A 21,331-nucleotide genomic window follows, 5' to 3' on the forward strand; every position below is an offset into this window, starting at 1 on the left:
GCTGACATGGAGTGACTCTCCAATATGTCCCATTCCTCCACCACACTAAGGATTCCTGCCCACCCCATGCTTTCCCAGGTTCGTGTTAGAATGGTGTATGGTTAATGATGTATGGTTAAGCCATTCAGGAAGGACCCCTAACGCATGAGCCCTTATATAGGGTCGGGGGGGCGGGGCTCATGATGCGCCCCTGTAGATTCTGGCCCTCCCTCTCTGGTAGCTCCTTGGAAGTGATCTGAATGACACTGGGAAATGCCGCATCCATAATGAATAGAATTTAATAATTGAGTAGTAGCCATTTAACTCTGTCAGAAAGTTAAATTCTGCTTTCCTTTCCAAGATCTGCGGCCCATCTCTGTTCTCTCTGTTCAGATGAGATGATGAAAAAGGTCAAAGGGCTCTGAAAGCCCGGAAAGCATCAGATGTCAGACATGGATGCAAATATCCACACAGTAACAGTAAGGTTATTCTCCAGAAATGGAGCACACCCCCAGTTAAGATGCTCAAGGCCATGGCAGCTTGTTAATGGGATTGGCAGCAAAACCCTCTAAGGGAGTTCCTGACAAGAGCCCCACTTGCTTATGTATTTTCTTACTTTTCCTTTATGAGATTGTGAGGAATCTTCAACCAGGTTCTAAAGATTTCATTAGTGGCGTTATTGTCTTACAACATCTGGCCGTGCTACTGTCAGAGGAAATCAACAATGTCTTCAGAGATGTGACAGAGCAGTGTTGACACTTGGGCAGTTCCAATGAGAAAGTGACTGGCTCTGGATTGAATTATTTTCCTATAATATATTAAAGTTTCCTTCCATATTACAGTTTAGGGTGGCATTTCTCACTTCCTATCTGCAAATATCCCATCACAGCCTTTGATAAAAATCAGACAGAAGTCTTGGTGCCATTACAACTGCACACTTTATATGAACTCAGTTTAGGAAACTTTATCCTAATTAGGTTGAACTTTCTTTGTCATCATCATCAAATTAGGAAACATGTACCCAGGCCATAGTCTTTGGCTCTTTGAAATGTCTGTAGTTGGCACTAAGGTAGAAGATGAACAAATATATGTTGAATGAATGAATAAGTGAAGGAATGAATGATTGGGTTGTCAAGTGGAAAGAGAATAGATTTTAGAATCAGCCAGATTAGGGTGTGAATCCTAGTTCTGTTACTTGTTACTTGTGTTTTCTTCAGGCCTCTGTGGGCTTTCCACACTGGGAAGGGAGGCAGCCCAGAGAAAGTGGCTGTATTCGTTTTCTATTGCTGCTGCAACAAATTACCACCAAGTCCATGGCTAAAAGCAAATAAACAAAACCAATTTATTCTATTAGAGTTTACTGTAATAGGATAAGTAAGAATGTAATCTGTATTACATTATATACAGATGTATTATATTACAGTTCTGGAGATCAGAAGTCCAAAATGGTTTTTTGTTTTTTTGTTTTCTGGCCACGCTGCGTGGCTTGTGGAATCTTAGTTCCCTGACCAGGGATAGAACCCGGGCCCCCTGCAGTGGAATCGCAGAGTCCTAACCACGGGACCGCCAGGGAATTCCCCAAAATGGGTTTCACTCGGCTACAATCAAGGTTTTAGCAGGGCTGCGTTCCTTCTGGAAGCTCCAGGGGAGAATCCCTTTCCTTATCTCTTGCAGCATGTAGAGACTGCCCACATGTCTTGGCTTACGGTCTCTTCTTCCATCATCAAAGCCAGCAGGGTAACATCTCTGAATCTCTTTCTGACTCTCCTCCCTCCCTCTTCCATCTTTTAGGACCCTTATGGGTACGTCGGACCCACCTGGATAATCCAGGATAGTCTCTCCATCTCAAGGTCCTTTCCTTAATCACATCTGCACAATTCCTTTTGCCATGTAAGGGATTAGGACATAGATATCTGGGGTGTGTGTGGGGGGGGAAGGGAATCATCCTGCCTACCACAGCAACCACGCCAGACCTACCCAACAGTGATGGGAAGCAGCTCCACACCTCTCCAGGGTATCACAGATAATGCATAAGAAGTACTCCCCAGGGAGCTCCCCCCATCATGAGAGCTGTGGCTGGCTGTCTTCTTGGGAGGAGTCTAGTTCTGCCCTGGGGTGACTCTCTGGTCTTTCCACCGTGGGGTGGTGAAATGGTCTGGGCTCCCTTTAGAACTTGTTGGGTTTTGTAAGACAGTGTCAATTCCACCTCAGCTTGCTTAAGCATTCACGTATGTGGTTATGCACTTGGCCAAAAAACTTTCCTCTCAGGGAAACCTTGAACTCTGTGCGCAAAACCACTTAGCAAATCTTGGTTGGAAAAATGTTATTTAAGGAGACCCACCCACCTGAAAGCTGGGCAGTCCAACCACACCCTTCAACTGTCCATGGATTAAGCCAGACCACATCCTTCTTGGCCTAGGGTATTTGCTTTTGCTAAATGTTGCATTACTTCGGTGCTATTGGACTACATTACAAGCACACCATAAGGAAAAGCATCACAGACATTGCATTTATTATAACCGTTTTGTTGATGGATGTTCATTGCTTGTCAGCATAGATTTCTTATGAGAAACCACAGAGAAAGATTCCCCCAGTCTTAAAACCCAGTACTAGTTATGGTTTTCCTAATAACTGGTTTATTTCCATCAAATGAACATTAGTGCACGTGACTGGTCATTTTTCTCTTTGCACAACTCACTATTAGGAAGCAAGAGCCTTCAACAAAGCTTTAGCACATCAAAGCCCGCATTACATGCGGCAGCTTAGTTACCTACCCTCACTGTCCCTTCTCCCCAGTTCCTTCATCTGTTTCACGTTTTATTTCTTGCTGTTGTACCGTCTGTGAGCTTAGAACAAGGCATGATAAGAACTTTTGTTATTTTCCAAGACTTTTTTTCTCTTCTGTGAGACCCATGTCCCTGATACATTTCTCTTGGTTCCAAGAACAAACTCAAACAAACAAACAAAATCAAAACATGAAACGAAACATCATCAATGCCAATGTTTCAACATGGACTCTCAGCAGAACTGAGTCCAGCCCCATCGTAAAGCCTGGCGCTTATGTTGATAATATGAAAACAGGTCTCTCATGCTTTGTATGCTGAGCACACCGAGCTCATAAATGCCAGCATTCTAAATGGCTTGCTTGCTGTTAACAGATTCAGTGGCACCAAAATCCATTTATTTTCTGAGGGATATTTTAACTCTTATTGTATCTTTACTCATGGTCAAAAGACATTGGCAAATTTGCTAAAGTGATTGACGGGACTCCTCTTAAAGCATTCCTAAAGTGTCACGTCTCTGCCTTCACATTTTTGTATGTGAGCTTGTCTTCTTGGAAAGGAAAACCGGAAATGTGCTTAACACTATGTAGGGTTTTGGTAGTTGTAGAAAGCCAAGATTAAAAAAAAAAAAAATCAATGTTAGTAGAACCTCCAGTGAAAACATCAAGATACACCTAACCTAAGAGTTCATCTCTGAGTTCATCAAAACACAGAATCCCCAACACCAAGAACCTCTCACACAGATTCTGGATGGTGTATCTGGACCTTCTCTTTTTAATCTCTATTCCCATAAAGTCCAAGACATAGTATGTATTTGATACATAATTGTTGAATTAATGAGTAATGTCTCCTACTCTCAAAGAGTTCTCCTCCAACCCCAGTAGACCACGATGGGAACACAGTGCTTGCCACGGGACAGCTGTGCAATACATATGGAGTGACTGGTACCGAGACCCATCCAAACCATGGAAGAAACCTATGCCATCCCTTAGCTCCAGAGCAGCGATTTTAATTTCCATTATTTCCCCCCTTGTCAAAAACACACCTTACAGATGACATTCACGTAGGCAGCCACTCTCATGGGTAGAGTTAGGTTAAAGTGTAATTCCTGTTGTGCTAGGACAATCTCTGTCACCTCTCTCCCACTCAAGAAAATATATCAGAACACAAATGAATAAGGGCGCCATTACTACGGGAAGCGCCACGAATTCGTGGCAACTTATTGGAAAAGTAAATCATCCTCCGTTTTGGTGTTGCAGCTAATGTTAGTAGTACACGACTTACGAAGCGGCTCGCGATGATTGACGTAACAGCTCACTGAGATACCAAGAACGAGAGTGCTTCTCTACAGAATCCATCTCTGAGACACACTGAGTCCTAACACGCCATCTTGGAGACCTTTCCAGACTCCAGGGAAACCATCCCTGAGGCTCATCCTACCCCACACGCAATCCTCTGTACAAATTCCACCATCCATGTGAGCTTCACCAGAACCCTAGCGCTCATCCCTATGAATGGACACAGCTCACACAGAAATCTCGTCATCAGCTGGGTGTCACTGCACTTCCTCCATCCTGACCCTGGGGAGGAGGCCCCACAAGCAGCCCACTCACCACGCCCCCGCCGGCAGAGTGCACGAGCACAGACATCCCTTCTCGCAGGTTGGCAACTTCAAAGAGCATCATGTAGGCCGTGACAAAGTTCACAGGGAACGCAGCGGCCTCGGAGAAGCTCATGTCATCTGGGACCTTGTAGACGAATTCCACTGGTGTGCAGACCACCTCTGCCCAGGCATTGTAATTGACAAATGCCATGACACGGTCCCCGATCTGGGAATAGGGAAGCACAGAATTAGTGGAGGTTTCTTAATCTTTTCTGAGAGATTTCTCAAATATTCTTAAGAATCTGACGAAAACTAAAGAGTCCTTCCCAGTAAAAAAAGAAACCCCAAACCCTCAAATATGCACACCTTCACCTCACCTGCCTTTCAAGGCATTTGTGGACGCTTTTTTTTTTTTAACGAGAAACAATTTTTAGAATTTATTTATTTATTTATTGGCTGTGTCAAGTCTTAGTTGCGGCAGGCAGGATCTTTCATTGCAGCACGCGAGCTCTTCATTGTGGCACGTGGGCTTCTCTCTAGTTGTGGCACACAGCCTTCTCTCTAGTTGTGGCGAGTGGGCTCCAGAGTGCACAGGCTCAGTAGTTGCCGCACGTGGGCTTAGTTGCCCCGTGGCACGTGGAATCTTAGTTCCCCGACCAGGGATCGAACCGGTGTCCCCTGCCTGGGAAGGTGGATTCTTAACCACTGGACCACCAGGGAAGTCCCTGTGGATGCTCTTGAAGTCCATCTGTGCAAGCTTCCCAGGGGCCATGGAAGCCAGGGACTCTACCCCTCTTCTGGAGCATAAATATGTCGATACAACGTGCATCACATCACATGCCGTGGAATGTTAGTGTTGGAAGGTCATATTACTGATTTAACCTCTCATCTAATCTCCCTGTTTGGGAACTGGGAAGGTCAAAGGGGCTAGGAGTCAAATCTACTCTCAGCTATTCTCTCCCACCCCATATAGATTCCTTGCCAGGTTAGTTCACTGTGGTATTTGCATCAATGGATTACCGATTACATCGGATGTGAAACGTGGTCCATCAGAGGAGCCATGTAAATCTAAGTGCAAGAGATTGAAAAAGAGCAGCCAGGCTTCGAGTGAAATAGGAAAATGCCATCGGGTGTGAGGAATAACAACTAACGTTTATTGCACACGTATTATATGGCAGACATTGTCCTAAGGCTGTCACATGCTTTACCTCATGATTAGATGAGGCAGGGCTGAATACTGTGGGGTTTTTTATCAGTGGTTTACATAGCCAGACACCATTCAAAAAAAAGAAAAAAAGCAGTCTTCCCTTTAAAGTGGTAATAATCATATGCTAAGTTTTTTTCATAGCATATCATTATTAAAGGTAAATACAAAGTAAACTATCACTGATGGCTTACACGAGCTGCCAAGTGCTAGTTCAACTGAACCATTCTGCTATTTGATGTTAGTTGCTTATACTGTAACTTTTAAATGCAACATTCAGATTGCTGTGGTCATAGTGATTTCTCAGTAAATTAACGGCTTTCATATGTGTGTGTTTTAGTGTATATATATTTTTATGATTGACTCGACTGTTTTATTTTCTTTCTAGTTTAGGATTTCTCTTTCACCCCTGCTCAAAAACAACAACAAAAACCTCCTATGAGATGGGTTTTGTTACAGCGCCATATTACAGACGAATGATCATAGGTTTTACAGACATTTAAACTGAGGCAAAGAGAGATTAAAGCACATGCCCAAAGTCATGTAGCCAAAGAGTAGCTGTACTGGGATGTGAATCTAGGTAGGCTGACTCCAGATACAAATAGTTAATTCATTACACCTAAGTGCTACAAAGAAGAAATAAATTTATATAAGGATGTACAACAGGGGAACCTACCAAGTCTGGGAATATTAGTCTAACTCTTTAAGTCTCAGTTTTCTCAGCTTTTAAATGGGTATAATATTAGGAACAGGTCCTTATGGAGATTAAATGACATAATATGCATGCAATCCACTTGGCACTGTGCATGTAAAACGAGGAGAGAACAATTAATGCTAACTCTTAAAAAGAACAGATTGGTTCCTGATCTCATGGATTTCACAGTTGAATGATCAAAATCTAAATATCGACCCACTGAGTTTCACGAAGCAGAGGAACAGCTGTCTAAGCGTTAAAAACCAAATGATGATGTCAGGAATATCATCTCAGATGCCCTGGCTTGGACCAGAGGATCTCTAGGGTCTAACACTGGCATCCTACTTTGCACAGAATCATGCAAACCCAAAGATCCATAACACCACAGAGTAGCTGATGGCCTCCAGTGTCAACAGAGTCTATGAAAAGAGTGTTTCCACCACCTTGACAGCGATGGTTGTGCTGTCACAGACCACCTTGACGGTGATGGTCATAGCCAGCCCAGACCACCTTGGCAGTGATGGTCGTAGCCATCCCAGCAGGGTTGACTGCTCCAGACTTCTTGTTTCACTATCAAAATGGCAAAAAGAGGACCAGCCATCAGATCAGCAGCCCCAGTCTCAGAGTCCAGCGGTGGGGAACCTTTTTTTTTTTTTTTAAACATCTGATTCACCTCATTACTTGATTCTGTTTAAAAAAACGAAATTAGTCCTGGGCGACTGAGCCCAAATGATTCCTTTAGTGCTGAGCCTCTGGCAACAACTTTTCAAGGCTCCCTTGCAATCCATCAAGCCAAGAGCTACTCAGTGTGTTGCCGTGTGGAATCCCATCTCCAACATGATTGAAAATTTTAAGTCAGAATTACAGAGGGCCTGTTAGTATTGGTTTTCTCCCAAATCACACCCTGACTGGACAGCTGTAGGTGGCTGCTTTTGTTTGTTTGTGCAGCTGAACGTACTGGAGGAGGGTGGAGGGGGTGATGGATCGGTTTGACAATAGCAAGTCAGGGCTAACTAGCAGAAGAAAGATCACATATAAGGGAAACAATACAAGTAATCAAGCACAGTGATTCCTCCCTCTACACTAAGGCCAACAACATCCTTATCTGCTGTTACAGTCTAAAATGATGGGTTATTTATCCAGTGCTCACGATGAATAGCGCAAACGGTATGAGCTGTTCCTTTGGGACCACGTGGAGGGGCGAAGAGCAGACCATAGCGCTCACGTGCAGCACTTTCAGGGAGAGATGGTGCTGCCACGTGAGGTTAGATTGCTTACCTGGGGACAGAAAATGTAAAGTCATAGGAAAGAAAAGAAAAAGCGCATCTACTGCTCTCTCAACGTTTTTCTGCCACGTTATCTGGAAACCACCGGCAAAAAGACGGATGAGCGGGATGAGATTTCCAGACGTTCATCGTAATGAATCGGGAGCATATTGATATTTTCACAGTATGTTGAGGCTCCGAGGCACCGAGAGCTGAGCAGCCTCAGAATCAATTCCAAGGGCGCATTCTGACTTTGCCTTTTATAGCGCTTCTCTCCCTGTGTTAACTGTCGCGGTGGTTGCAGGTGGAGAACAGAGGGAAAGAGCGTGGGACTGCAGGAAGAGTAAAGAGGCTCTGGTGATTTGAATCCAGCTGCAGCTACTACTTATTATCTTTCTGACCACATGGAAATTACTGAACCCTTCTGAACTTCATCTCTAAGGGGATAACAATATTTACCTTGCAGGCTGAAAAACAGTAACTTCCCCATGTTTCTAGTTATGGTAGATTCTCAAATGTGAGGTCCCTTCATCTCTCCGTGGGAAGCATTTAAAGTCGAGCGAGAGCTCTTATGCCTGATTTCCACTGTTTTTTCTTGCTCCAAACTACCGCAATTTTGTGCAATTGATTTGCCCATAGTTTTTCAGTTTTTATAGACAAGATCCTACTTGATTTGCATGATAATGGTAGGAAGGGTCATACATCTTTTCAGCGATAAAAAAAAATTTTATTATGCGGAATTTTGAACATGTACAAAAGTAGTCAGAATAATATAATAACCCTTTTTATCCCTTGCCCTACTCCCCAAGCCACCAACCCATAGCCGATCCTGTCTCATTGTCAGTTACCTCTCCCCTCGGCTTTAAAATCCTCATCCAGAAATGCCACTTTCCCAGTGTCTGAAATAACGATTTATAAATGATCGCTTAGATGCATCAGCTAAGTAGATATTTAAAGGAACCCAATTATAAAATACAGAGGCTACTTCTCCCCAACTTTTGCGTTTTGTAGTTGACTTTTGAGCCTGAAGTGATGGGGAAATGAGAGCCACGGATAGAGAGAGGAGGGATGTACACTTAGTTAATACAAGGCCAAATTCATAGCTGTATTAATTTTAATCTTATTAATAACTGTATAAAATGAATAAAGGGGATGCTAAGGTTTCCCCTGGCCCCTTCACCAGACCGTTGCCAGGAACAACAAGACGGTACATGGGAAAGGTATGAGACGTTTGGAAAGTCCTATCATTTACAACCACTGTTAATAAACCCAAATAATGAGACAATAACAATAAGACACGTTATAGATTATTTCAAACATATCTTGCATACTCTTTTATTATCTTAATGGATTCCAGATAGATATCATCCTTTCAGTCAGAAGTCAAAACATTACCTCGAATCCTTTAACGCTGTCTCCCAGAGCTTCAACAATCCCAGAACATTCAAATCCTGGCACCAGGGGGGTCTTGGGAGGGTTGTCGATATTCCCTTGTCGCACCATCAAGTCAATGAAGTTTAAACCACTGTGAACAGCAAACATGAAAAAAGAAATTCACAATGAGATCCGAAGGAAAGCACTGGCTTGAGTTTTCTTTCCTTCCCATTCCCTCCCTTCGCCCGCTCCCCAATTCCTCTCTCCTTTCTTTTTAAATTTTCTGATGAAACATGCCTAATAGTAATGTTACTTAGCTAGATGTCACCAATAAAGTAAAGCAGTGATCTTTCTAGACAACTAATGCTTTCCCAGCCCTTCAAATGGCAGTTGCAGAGTTCACGCTCTAATTCAAAAGAGAGTCCCTTTGCTCCCACTCAGAGCCTCCTTACTCTTATTTTAAAAGTATGTGTTAACCAGCCTGGTCATTAGCTGTTCTAGCAGTTAATCAAGGGTAAAAAATATACTAGGAAGAGGTTATAAGGAGACACATGGAAAGCAGCCAGACACAATGGCCATCCGCCATTCTATGAAAAACAAAGAGAAAAAAGACCTAACGTAAAAGGTCTCAAAACAACCGTCACACCTCAACCATCCCATCGACTTACACGAGCGCCGAGCCATAAACAGTACCCATAATGGTGACTATGAGCCATTAAGAGACCACATTGGGTCCAGCTGCAGGAGGGTGACTCGAAGAATATAGGTCAAAGTGATGGACCAATGGGGATGGGAAGACTGGAGGGTTCATTTCAAAAACTTTAGTTACCTCTGGCTGAGAGAAGTCATTAGGTATTTTCTACAAACATATTACTTTTGAAATAAGAAAGTTATCATTAAAATATATCAAAGTCATTGCCTTGGAAAACCACATACTTGATTCTCATGATGCTACCAATGCTCTGAACTGTTGGATTTTTTTCAAGAGCTGCAATTGGGAATTGCGTCTAACACCCGTGAACTAATCAAGTAGGAACACATATCTCACTCAACATGTATTTTTTCCCACCAGCTGTGGTTCTAATGTACTGCCTGTTTCCATAAGCTGCCATCTAAGAAAGACACGGGTTATAGAAACCAAACTCCTCGGTCTGGCCCAAGGCCCGTTAGCGTCCGGCCACAGCTTCCTTTTCAAGTAAGACGCGAACTCTTTCTTAAACACAGGTGGCCCATTTCTTCCTTGGCCTCTTTGGAGCCAAGGAAGCATCTAACTCTACGTACATCCCCTGGTCTCTACTCATCAGTCTCACCCATAAGGAATGGATAAGGGCAAGGAGGATGACTTCCTTGAAAGATGGGTTCAAGAATCATCCCTTCCTTTAGGTTTTTCTGGACACAAATGAGGCAAGATGCACATATTGCCCCATTGAAGTATCTCTAACATGTGCCTTTTCTGAAGGCAGCTGCATGCCTCATATTTCTTTGCTTCCAGAACACCTGGCATACATTATGCCCACAGCAACAGAGTAGGGACTCAAGCAACATCCACTGAATGAAGGAATATTCATGAATATCCAAAAAAATGTGCTGCCAGTTTGAGTACTAACTCCTTTTTTAAAAAATGTATTTATTTTATTTATTTTTGGCTGCGTTGGGTCTTCCTTGCTGCGTGCAGGCTTTCTCTAGTTGCGGCGAGCAGGGGCTATTCTTCATTGTCTTGCGCGGGCTTCTCATTGCGGTGGCTTCTCTTGTTGGCGGAGCACAGGCTGTAGGCGTGCGGGCTTCAGTAGTTGTGGCTCGCGGGCTTAGTTGCTCCGTGGCACGTCGGATCTTCCCGGACCAGGGCTCGAACCGGTTTCCCCTGCATTAGCAGGTGGATTCTTAACCACTGCGCCACCAGGGAAGTCCCTTAACTCCTTTTAAAAAGCGGCCAAGGGATGCTCAGCGTCATGGACACATTCCTGAAATGTATGTGTAGACTTCCAAAGGTCCTGCTTTGATGGTTAATAGTTCTTAGGGTCATTTATTAACCAAAATGTTCTCCAATAATGTGGCCAGTTTTTTAAGAGCTCGGGGAGATCTGGCCACAAATCTCAATTCCATGACTTCTCCTTGTGTAACCTTGGCTCAGTTACTCAACTTCTCTAAGCCTCAATTTCCTTGTCTGTGAAATGGGGGCTATGGTAGCACCCATGCCACAGGGTTGTTAATAAGAGTTAAGCATTAAGAATGGTGCCAAGTACATAGTAAGTACTCAATAATAATATCTGCATCTTCTGTTAAGAAGAAGGCTGACGTGTGAGATACATTTTAGGAAGATTCCCATTACACAAGAGTTACAAATAGTTTCAGAGCTGAAGTGGGAAAACTTCAGGTATCTATAAGCTTCACTTCTGTGAAATAGTCCATTTTCCGACACAATCAAATAAATAAAGCATCGCTGTATAACAATAAAAGGAATTTCTACGTCCCAAGTCAAACACCCCATCTCATTTCACGCATGTTTCAGCTCACTGTGTTATATCCTCTGTGTGAAAACTTAGGATTTCCCAAGACCCTGATGGAAGAATGCCAGAAGAAATGACTGGACAGTGCCGTAAACGCTCCAGCCCCTGGAGAAGGCTGCATCCTAGATGCTTTCTACGCTGCTCCATACGGCGGCCTTCAATCTCCATCCAGCGTGAAGTGGGCCCAGTGATTGTAAACGGGAGCCAGCTACTTGATTCCAGCGAGAAGGGCTAAGACAGACCTTATAAAATCCTGCAGCATCCCATTTTGTCAGTGAGGCATGCAGTGATTCTGTCAGGATCGTGGAGAATGCCAGCCAACTTGAGGACAGAAACATGAAGGAGGTGTATCCCAGGGGACAGAGGACGGGTCATTGTTGTTCATCTCAACACACAGAGGAGGTGAACAGTTGTTAATGAAGTACCCTTATGTGTTGCATCAGACCTGTTTCATGGTGCCTGCCCACACATCTCCTCCTGATATGGACCTATCCAGCATTTACTGAGGGTTCAATTCGTGGCAGAAACCGTGCTAAACACTTCCTTTTTGTTATTTAAGACTCAATGACACTCCTACGAGGTGTGAACTATCATATCCATTTTTTAGATGAGGAAACTTAGACTCAACAAGATTAAGTTACTTGTGTAAGGTCGCATCTTTAGAAACTGTCCAAGTCAGGATCCGAATCGAAGCCAAGCCTAGAAACTGAGCCCTCACAGATGACGCCCTACTCCGTCTCCAAGGAAACTTCAGCCATGCCCTTGACGAAGGGGCACATCCAAGGGACCAGGTTTATGACTTCTTGTCTCTTTGCCCACTGATTGACCCAGTGGTGGACCCAATGTTGGAGGAGTGGCCATTCACAATCTAAGCAGGAGCCCATTCAGTATAAAGTAAATGAGCTGGCCTGAGAACTGGACGTTCTCTCAAAAACTATGAATTGGGAAACATGCATCAGGAGAAAAACTTAGTACCAGAAAGGATGTCAAAAAAATAGAACTGAGCTGGGTCACAGAGCCAACCTAACAGGCTATACCAGGGTGAGTTATACACACCTCACTGCTGAGTTATCAAGGACGGAAGGGTTCAGTCTCTACATGTGGTGACACCCAGCCCCACATGCCTCCTGCCCTCAAATATCCAAGAGTTCCCTTGATGCTTCACGCATGTCTTCATAATAGGTTATATGTATGGTCTCTGTCTCATGAAACCAAAATACAAACTAAAACAAATACCATAATCAATAACCCTAAATCACCCACTGGACAGCCATTACTGACCTCATTTTTTTTCTTTTTTCAAACAAAACCAGCAACATTGTTTCGAGATAATAAGTTCTTTGCCCAAGGCCACACAGACAATGAATGGTGAACCCATGAACTTGAACTTGGGTCTATCAAACACGTTTTTTCTCCGAACACAACAGGAAAACACAGGGGCACATCAAGCCATACATCATCATAATTATAGTGTCCAGTATTCGCTAAGATAATTTGATTTTTCACCTGGAAATTTTGAGGGGGTAGCAATGACTATGCCTGATGACTCAGGCCCATATCAGGGGTAATTGTCAAATGTCTCTCTTACCTAATTTTTACATGGCTCTTAAACATTTGAGAGCATTGCAAAAAGAAATACTGCTGCGAAGAGCTTGATGTAATGGTCTTCTAAGTGATCCTATGTCTCTCAAATATTGGTATAATTATAAAAATAAGGCTGTTTTGTTTCCCTCCCACACTAAATTATTAGTCAAATAATAGGCTTAAAGGGTTATTACTGAGCCTTAGCATCCTGAAGGAATGAAGGCCGAGGTATGAGAAAGGGACCCTGAAAAACTCAAAACACAGAATGAGGGAGGTACAGGGAAATTTGGAAGCAGTCTCTTTAAAAAATAACTCTTTCATTTGCATAGCATAGTGCAGTTTATAATGTGCTTTTATACACATCTCATTAAACCTTGTAACAATCCTAGAAAGGCAAGAAGTGCAGATATTATTATTCCCATTAGATAGATGTGAATGTTGAGCCTCAAATAAGAAAGCTGGCTATGCCAAAGACAACACAATCAGTCCATGGCAGAGCTGAGACTTGAATCAAGATCTTCAAGCTCCTTGCTTATCTTATACCCCGTGACACCATGAAATCTGCAACGCAAGTAAATTCAGTGTGACTAAAATCAGTAATGTCAAGAATCAGGGGCAAGAAGACTAAGAGAAAAATGGTGGAAGGAAACAGATGCAGGGTGCGTGGGTTCCACTTCCTGCACTGCCATCAGTGCGCTGCGGGACCTTGGCTCCGTCTGTGAAGCCCACTCCCCCCCGGCCCCACCCCAGCTCTCACACTCTGTTTGCTTGGTGGTTCTTTATCCTGTGGGCTCTGCTTCAAATATTATCAAAATCAAAGCTGAGGTAGAGAGGAAGAGATGCTTGGTGGTCTTGGTAAAAGACACTGACTTGGGATGCTCAGATTCTATCTAGAAGCTGAAGGAAGGCAAGCTAGCCTTGGCGTCTGTACTTTGTTTTCTATTATCTATGAAGTGATGGATGTCAACCCTGTAAAGTCTCATGGGAGATGTCTAGCTATTTTCATTTTATGTTCTACTAGACTCAACAAATGTTGCTTACTTGATGATGATGCTACAGGTTGGGTATTAAGGTATGGACCATTTTCATCTCCATTTTGTTCAGGAGGATGGTTAAGCCTAAAGAAGATATAGTACCTTGTACAAGGCCCTATTGTAGGTACCAGAACTGGGGTACAAGCCCTTTTTATATGGCTTCAAAGTTTGAGTTTCTGACCACTAGGCTGTCATTCTGTTACCTATAAACCATGGTAGGCTGCTGTGTATTCTTGTCCCCAAAGCTCTGGCTTGAGCTCTGTTAATTTCCATTGGATATGCTAATAATATCAAAGAAGACATAATTTATTTCTTTTTTTATTGAAGGATAGTTGATTTACAATGTTTCAGGTAGACAGTAAAGTGATTCAGTTATACATATACATATATATATTCTTTTTCAGATTCGTTTCCATTGTTGTTTATTTTATATACAGTAGTGTGTCTTTGTTAATCCTAAGTTCCTAAATTTATCCCTCCACCACCCTTTCCCCTTTGGTAACCATAAGTTTGTTTTCTATGTTAGTGAGTCTATTTCTGTTTTATAAATAAGTTCAGTTGTGTATTTCTGTTTTATAAATAAGTTATAAATAAGTTCAGTTGTGTCAATTTTTTTTGGATTCCACATATAAGTGATATAATATGGTATTTGTCTTTCTCTTACTGACTTACTTCACTTAGTATGATAATCTCTAGGTCCATCCATGTTGCTGCAAATGGCATGATTTCATTCTTTTTTATGGCTGAGTAGTATTCCATTGTGTGTATGTGTATGTGTATGCATATATACGTATATATGTATCTTCTTTATCCATTCATCTGTTGATGGACATTTAGGCTGCTTCCATGTCTTGGCTATTGTAAACAGTGCTGCTGTGAACATAGGGGTTCATGTATCTTCTCGAATTATAGCTTTGTCTGGATATATGCCCAAGAGTGGGGTTGCAGGATCATATGGCAACTCTGTTTTTAGTTTTTTGAGGAACCTCCCTACTGTCATCCATAGTGGCTGCCCCAATTTACATTCCCACCAACAGTGTAGGACGGCTCCCTTTTCTCTATACCAGCATTTATTGTTTGTAAACTTTTTTTTTTTTTTTTTTTTTTTTTTTTTTTTGCGGTACACGGGCCTCTCACTGTTGTGGCCTCATGGGCCCAGCCACTCCGCGGCATGTGGGATCTTCCCGGACCGGGGCACGAACCCGTGTCCCCTGCATCGGCAGGCAGACTCTCAACCACTGCGCCACCAGGGAAGCCCTGTTTGTAAACTTTTTAATGGTGCCGTTCTGACCAGTGAGAGGCAATACCTCATTGTGGGTTTGATTTGCATTTTGTTACTAATAAGCGATGTTGAGCATCTTTCCATGTGCCTGTTGGTCACCTGTATGTCTTCTTTGGAGAAATGTCTATTTAGGTCTTCTGCCCATTTTTTGATTGGGTTGTTTGTTTTTTTGATATTGGGCCGTATGAGCTGTTGGTATATTTTGGAAATCAATCCCTTGTCGGTTGCATCATTTGCAAATATTTTCTCCCAGTCTGTAGATTGTCTTTTCGTTTTGTTCATGGTTTCCTTTGCTGTGCAAAAGCTTATAAATTATTTCTTAAAGGACACCACTAAGTGGATGACAGAGGAATCAGCCCAGTTATAGTTTATTAATTTTCCAATTTGAGATAAAGTTGGCCCAGTGAAGGATTTAGCAAAGAAGAGGCAAGTAGATATGGAGAAGGTCCCCTTTTATTTTCCAGGTGAAAGGAAGGCAGGGGTGGCTCATGGGAAAGGATTTTTGATCTCTTGCCATCTTGTTCCTCCCTCAGATCATCAGTATCCTCAGCATGGACCACAGGAATCCAAACACTCAGACCATTACACGAAGAACTGTATGATGAAAACCTTCCTCTTCCGGAAGACTGCTTCTTTACTGATGCAGCTCAATAGAGCCCAATCATATATTTCGATTTCACACTCAGTAGAAATCCCTAATCTTGCCCCATCATTGGTTCAATTGGGAGATACATGGCCAAAGAAACAACCTTCAGTAACCCACTGTTTTACTTACTGAAGGGATATTGTTGAACCCAATATTTGTTAAAATACACATTCTCTTCTTTATGAAGACAGGGAATTTTTCCTCAAATTTCAGCACAAAGGTTGTTTGTGTGGCTCTTACAGGCCCAGTGCAGTGTAGAAACTGATTATATTTCTTTCTTTGCATTGGCTACTAGGAAGCTCTGAACCAAATTTGTAGCACCCCTCCCCACACACTGCAGAGCTTTCTGGCATTCATTCTCTATGTTATCCTAACACTCAACTTCATCTTAACTTTCTGAATGCTTTGGAGTTCCCATTAAAATAAATCTTAAACTCTATTAGATTCGATCTCAAACTTGACTGTGCATCAGAATTCGCAGGAGTACTTGTAAACGCACAGATTACTGGGCCCCATCCCTGCGTTCCTGACTAAGTAGGTCTATGGGGGAGGTCCAAGAATTTGTATTTCTTTCTTTCTTTTTTTTAAAATTAATTAATTAATTAATTTGGCTGTGTTAGGTCTTCATTGCTGCACGTGGGCTTTCTCTAGTTGCGGCAAGCAGGGGCCACTCTTCGTTGTGGTGCACGGGCTTTTCTTTGCAGCAGCTTCTCTTGTTGCAGAGCACAGGCTCTAGGTGTGCAGACTTGCATAGTTGTGGCACACAGGCTCAGTAGCTGTGGCGCACGGGCTTAGCTGTTCTGTGGCATGTGGGATCTTCCCAGACCAGGGCTCGAACCCGTGTCCCCTGCATTGGCAGGTGGATCCTTAACCACTGCACCACCAGGGAAGCCCCAGAATTTGCATTTCTAACAGATCTCCAGGTGCTGCTGCTCCTGGTCTGGGAAGCACACTTAGAGAATCGCTGCTCTATCTATTTCTTTTTAAGCTATTTCAAGCTGTCTTTGGAATGAGACAAGGTAAAAATTAATAGATGATGATTAAATAGATAAGAAAATGAAAAGCTCTCTCATCCTCTAGGGCAGTTGAATTTTTTGATCCTAGTCCAAAGAATTATATTTACTCATGTTAAATGTGGTCTTATTAGACTAGATTCATCATTCTGATTTGTCTGGCTCTTTCTTGGATCCTGATTCTTTCATCCAAAAAAATTGGCTTTTCCTCCTGGATTTGTGTCCTCTGAAAATGCAGTTATCATGCCATTGATTTTTATGTCTAAATTGCTGATTAAAATATCGGATAGCAAAGTCATTCCCTCCACTGCGCACCTCATCTCATCTCTTCTCGCTACTCCAACCATCACTCCAGCAATTCTCCCATCTCTTCTACATCATCACTGCTCCGGCCTCCACTACACGAAAGCTAATCAAAACGTGGTCCATGCACGGATGCCGGTCTTTGAACTAGTCGCTGTTGGTCGGGAGAAGATGTGTACGGAAGTTGAGAATAAGCATTCAGAAACTTTTAGAAGATTTTGACAGAGTAATTTTGTTTATTGAAGTTAATCATTTAAAAAAAATGTTGGATAGGCTGTCACGTTCCAGGTTACTAAGGGTGTTTGTGAAGCTCACAAAAGATGTCATGGAGGGAATTCAAGACGTAGGACTAGCTGACATTTTTTAAGTTTCTTTAAATCATGACCTCTATGATTCTCTGAAACATCTCCAAGATACTTTGAATTCATGTTAAACAAATACTGTATTAAGACCGTGAGCCTCACTCTGTGAGCGACGGCAGTCAGTACCCTCCCCCAGCGGCAATAACTGCGGACCACGTGGGTGCAGGCTGACCAAGCTTCAAGAATAATCATTTTCTGGATGCATGTCAGGATCATCGTGGTGATATATATATTTTAAACGTGTACATCCTGGCTCTAGCTTTGAGAGTCTGTTTCACCCAAGCACACATTCTCACGTGCCATCAGCACTGAGAAAAATTGCTCTAAGTAGCCCCAAATCAGCTGTTTCCAGAAAGAAGACTGTTCAAGAAGAAATGGACCCTTTCTGAGACCGGTTCTCATATAGGGCTTTGTGATGGGTGGGGCGGGGGGGCCCAAGAAGCTAGTAGAATCTCTAGAAATCCCCATTCTAATTTCTCAAGTGATGGGGCATGGGGAGAAAGGACTTATTGGTGGTGAGTCATTGTAGTAGATAACATGTATGTGGTGCACGCTGTGTATCAGGCATGGTGTTCAGTGTTTTATGAGTGTGATATTTAATTTTTCCAACAACCATAACAAGGCAAAGAGATACACGACGTTACCTACATTTCACAGAGAACAAAACGGAGGCGCACTGAGGTTTACAAAGCCAAGGGATGAAAGCAAGTGATGTCTCCAGAGGCTACTGCCCTTTGCTTTTCTTCTGAGAGAGCATCACTCAGTTTTCCCAGTTACAAAGAGGGGACTTCTCGACTCATCTGTCACATTGAGCACTTACTATATCCCAAGCAGACACTTAGTATTGGATACCCACAGTTAACAGGGGGTTCAGTTTCTCATGGGGAAACAGAATCATGAAAGCTGCTCACAATGCGGCGTGATGAGTGGTTTTACAGAAGTGTAGCCAGAGAGCTCACCCGGTCACCCGGAGATGGGCTCACAGACAAGATAACCACGGAGTCAAAACAGTGAGCCCCGGAAAGTCTTTCCCAAAGAATTGTTAGCTTTGCTGACACCCTCTGCAGTCACCAAAGCTAAATTTAAATCCTTCGCTTTTGCTTACTGGCTCCTCCTCGCGTGGGTAGCTTCCTCTCCCTGAACCTAAGTTTCCTCATCTCAAAAATGGGTTAGTAGGGGGCTTCCCTGGTGGCGCAGTGGTTGAGAGTCCCCCTGCCGATGCAGGGGACACGGGTTCGTGCCCCGGTCCGGGAAGATCCCATGTGCCGCGGGGCGGCTGGGCCCGTGAGCCATGGCCACAGAGCCTGCGCGTCCGGAGCCTGTGCTCCGCAACGGGAGAGGCCACAGCAGTGGAAGGCCCGCGTACCGCAAAAAAAAAAAAAACAAAAAAACCCAAAAAACCACATCGGTAATATTTCAAACATGGAACAAAGTGACCAAGGAGATACACTGAGAATCTAAATATCAAGAAGAGCCATTTTCAGCAGAAACAGAAAAGCACGGCATGAATGGGTCCAAAACAAGCTGTCCAAGACCGACCCTTGATTTCTGGACCTGGAGTTATTCATTTACTCTCAGCCTCTCCTGGGGACACAGCAGGTATTTACTCCTAAGAAGGTTCCTAAGAAGGTTCTTGAAAAGGTTAAAATCTCTGTGGTCCAGGTTAGATGTTGACGGAGTCATTGACTTCAAACAGATGCCTGGCAGTGACTGGTTGTGTAGAACATTCAAACTAATTTAATTTAAATTCAACAGACCTTCCATGATTTGGGACTTGGCTCAGGACAACAGTGACAGTGTTACAACAGTGACAATGACATCTCTGGTTCCCAAGAGTTCAGAGATCAACGAAATAAATGACTTCACAGTATGACAATTCCCTAACAGGCAGTGGGACACGGGTCACAACTAGCACAGGGAGGGCAGTTACTAACTCGCTTTGCAGGAGTCATGGAGGTTCCACAGCTAAGTGTCACTTAGGCATGGCTGCGCCCTTTGCTTCCATTCTCCCAAGCTGTCCAGCCTCATCCCACCTCTCCATGAGGGGAGAAAGCATTATGAGACAGTGCAAAGCGCTTACTGCTTGACTTCTCACTGGAGCCCCAGAGGGGCAGGGTTCCCACAGAGAAACAGTCCATTTTTGCTATAACATGACAGCTATCTCCTAAGTCATTGCTGCTGATAAAAACTATGCTTCCTAAAACAGTTGTTTCAGTGGGAAAACGAATAAGGTAGACTACAGCAACATTGTCCAAAGAATATTCTGCAGTGATGGAAATGTTCTGTATCTGCTCTGTCCAATATGGCAGCCACTAGCCATGTGTGGTTACTGAACACTTGAAGTGTGGCTAGTGTGGGTGAGGAACTGAACTTTTAATTTTACTTAATTAGTATTTAAATTTAATTAGCCTTTATTAGAGAAATGTGAATCAAACCTACCATGAGGTACCACCTCACAGCAGTCAGAAGGGCCATCGTTAAAAAATCTACAAATAGCAAATGCTGGAAAGGGTGTGGAGAAAAGGGAACCCTCCTACACTGTAGGTGGGAATGTAAATTGGTGCAGCCACTATGAAGAACAGTCCGGAGGTTCCTTAAAAAACTAAAAATAGGGCTTCCCTGGTGGCGCAGTGGTTGAGAGTCCGCCTGCCGATGCAGGGGACATGGGTTCGTGCCCCGGTCCGGAAGGATCCCACATGCCACGGAGCGGGTGGGCCCGTGAGCCATGGCTGCTGAGCCTGCGCGTCCGGAGCCTGTGCTCCACAACGGAAGAGGCCACAACAGTGAGAGGCCCATGTACTGCAAAAAAAAAACACCTAAAAATAGAGTTACCATATGATCCAGCAATCCCACTCCTGGGCATGTATCCAGAAAAGATGAAACTCAAATTCAAAAAGATACACGCACCCCAATATTCACAGCAGCACTATTTACAATAGCCAAGACATGGAAGCAACCTAAATGTCCATTGACAGATGAATGGATAAAGAAGATGTGGTACATATATACCATGGAATAATACTCAGACATAAAAAAAATGAAATAATGCCATTTGCAGCAACATGGATGCAACTAGAGATTATCACACTAAGTGAAGACAGAAAGAGAAAGACTAATACCATATGATGTCACTTATATGTGGAATCTAAAACATGACACAAATGAACTTATTAACGAAACAGAAACAGACTCACAGACATAGAGAACAGACTTGTGGTTACCAAAGGGGAAAGGGGGTGGGGGAGGGATAAATTAGGAGTTTGGAATTAGCAGATACAAACTACTATATATGAAATAGATGAATAACAAGGTCCTACTGTATAGCTCGGGGAACTATATTCAATATCCTGTAATAAACCATAAAGGAAAAGAATGAAAAATAATATGTATATGTAAAACTGAATCACTTTGCTGTACGTCAGAAACTAACACAACGTTGTAAAGCAACTCTACTTCAACAAAAAAAATTAATTAGCCTAAGAAGGAGGCAGTAGCACAGTCACTGCCCTGCTGTCTTCCTCATGGACTGTGTGCAATTCCAAAGCAGAGAGTTTGCCTTAAAATCTATTTCTTCCACGTTCTCTGCTTAGCCCAGGGTATATTCTAGCCTTGCCAAGGATGATTCCTCCACTGAAGGTGTAAGTAGGAAAACACCAAGGAGCGATTCAAGCTCTTTCCTTCCTTCTGCTAGAGGGAAT

At 43.1% G+C, this 21,331-nt stretch overlaps 1 protein-coding gene and 1 non-coding gene across 2 annotated transcripts in view; one reads left to right on the forward strand and one right to left on the reverse strand.

Moving 5' to 3' along the window:
- VAT1L (vesicle amine transport 1 like) overlaps positions 1-21,331 on the reverse strand; it is a 144,557-nt gene that overhangs the window by 111,410 nt on the left and 11,816 nt on the right. Inside the window, exons 2-3 of the mRNA XM_027119197.1 lie at positions 8,924-9,053; positions 4,376-4,591 (exon numbers count right to left, since the gene is read on the reverse strand). Coding sequence (XP_026974998.1) covers positions 4,376-4,591; positions 8,924-9,053 — 346 coding nt within the window. The remainder of the gene's footprint in view (positions 1-4,375; positions 4,592-8,923; positions 9,054-21,331) is intronic.
- On the forward strand, positions 5,590-5,741 carry LOC113627418 (small nucleolar RNA SNORA15). Its single transcript, XR_003435539.1, has one exon. It is a non-coding gene; the product is annotated as a small nucleolar RNA SNORA15 (small nucleolar RNA).

This window comes from Aethalodelphis obliquidens, unplaced genomic scaffold (genome assembly GCF_003676395.1).
Source record: "Aethalodelphis obliquidens isolate GAN/ISIS:26980383/991018 unplaced genomic scaffold, ASM367639v1 scaffold20, whole genome shotgun sequence".
NCBI lineage: Eukaryota > Metazoa > Chordata > Mammalia > Artiodactyla > Delphinidae > Aethalodelphis > Aethalodelphis obliquidens.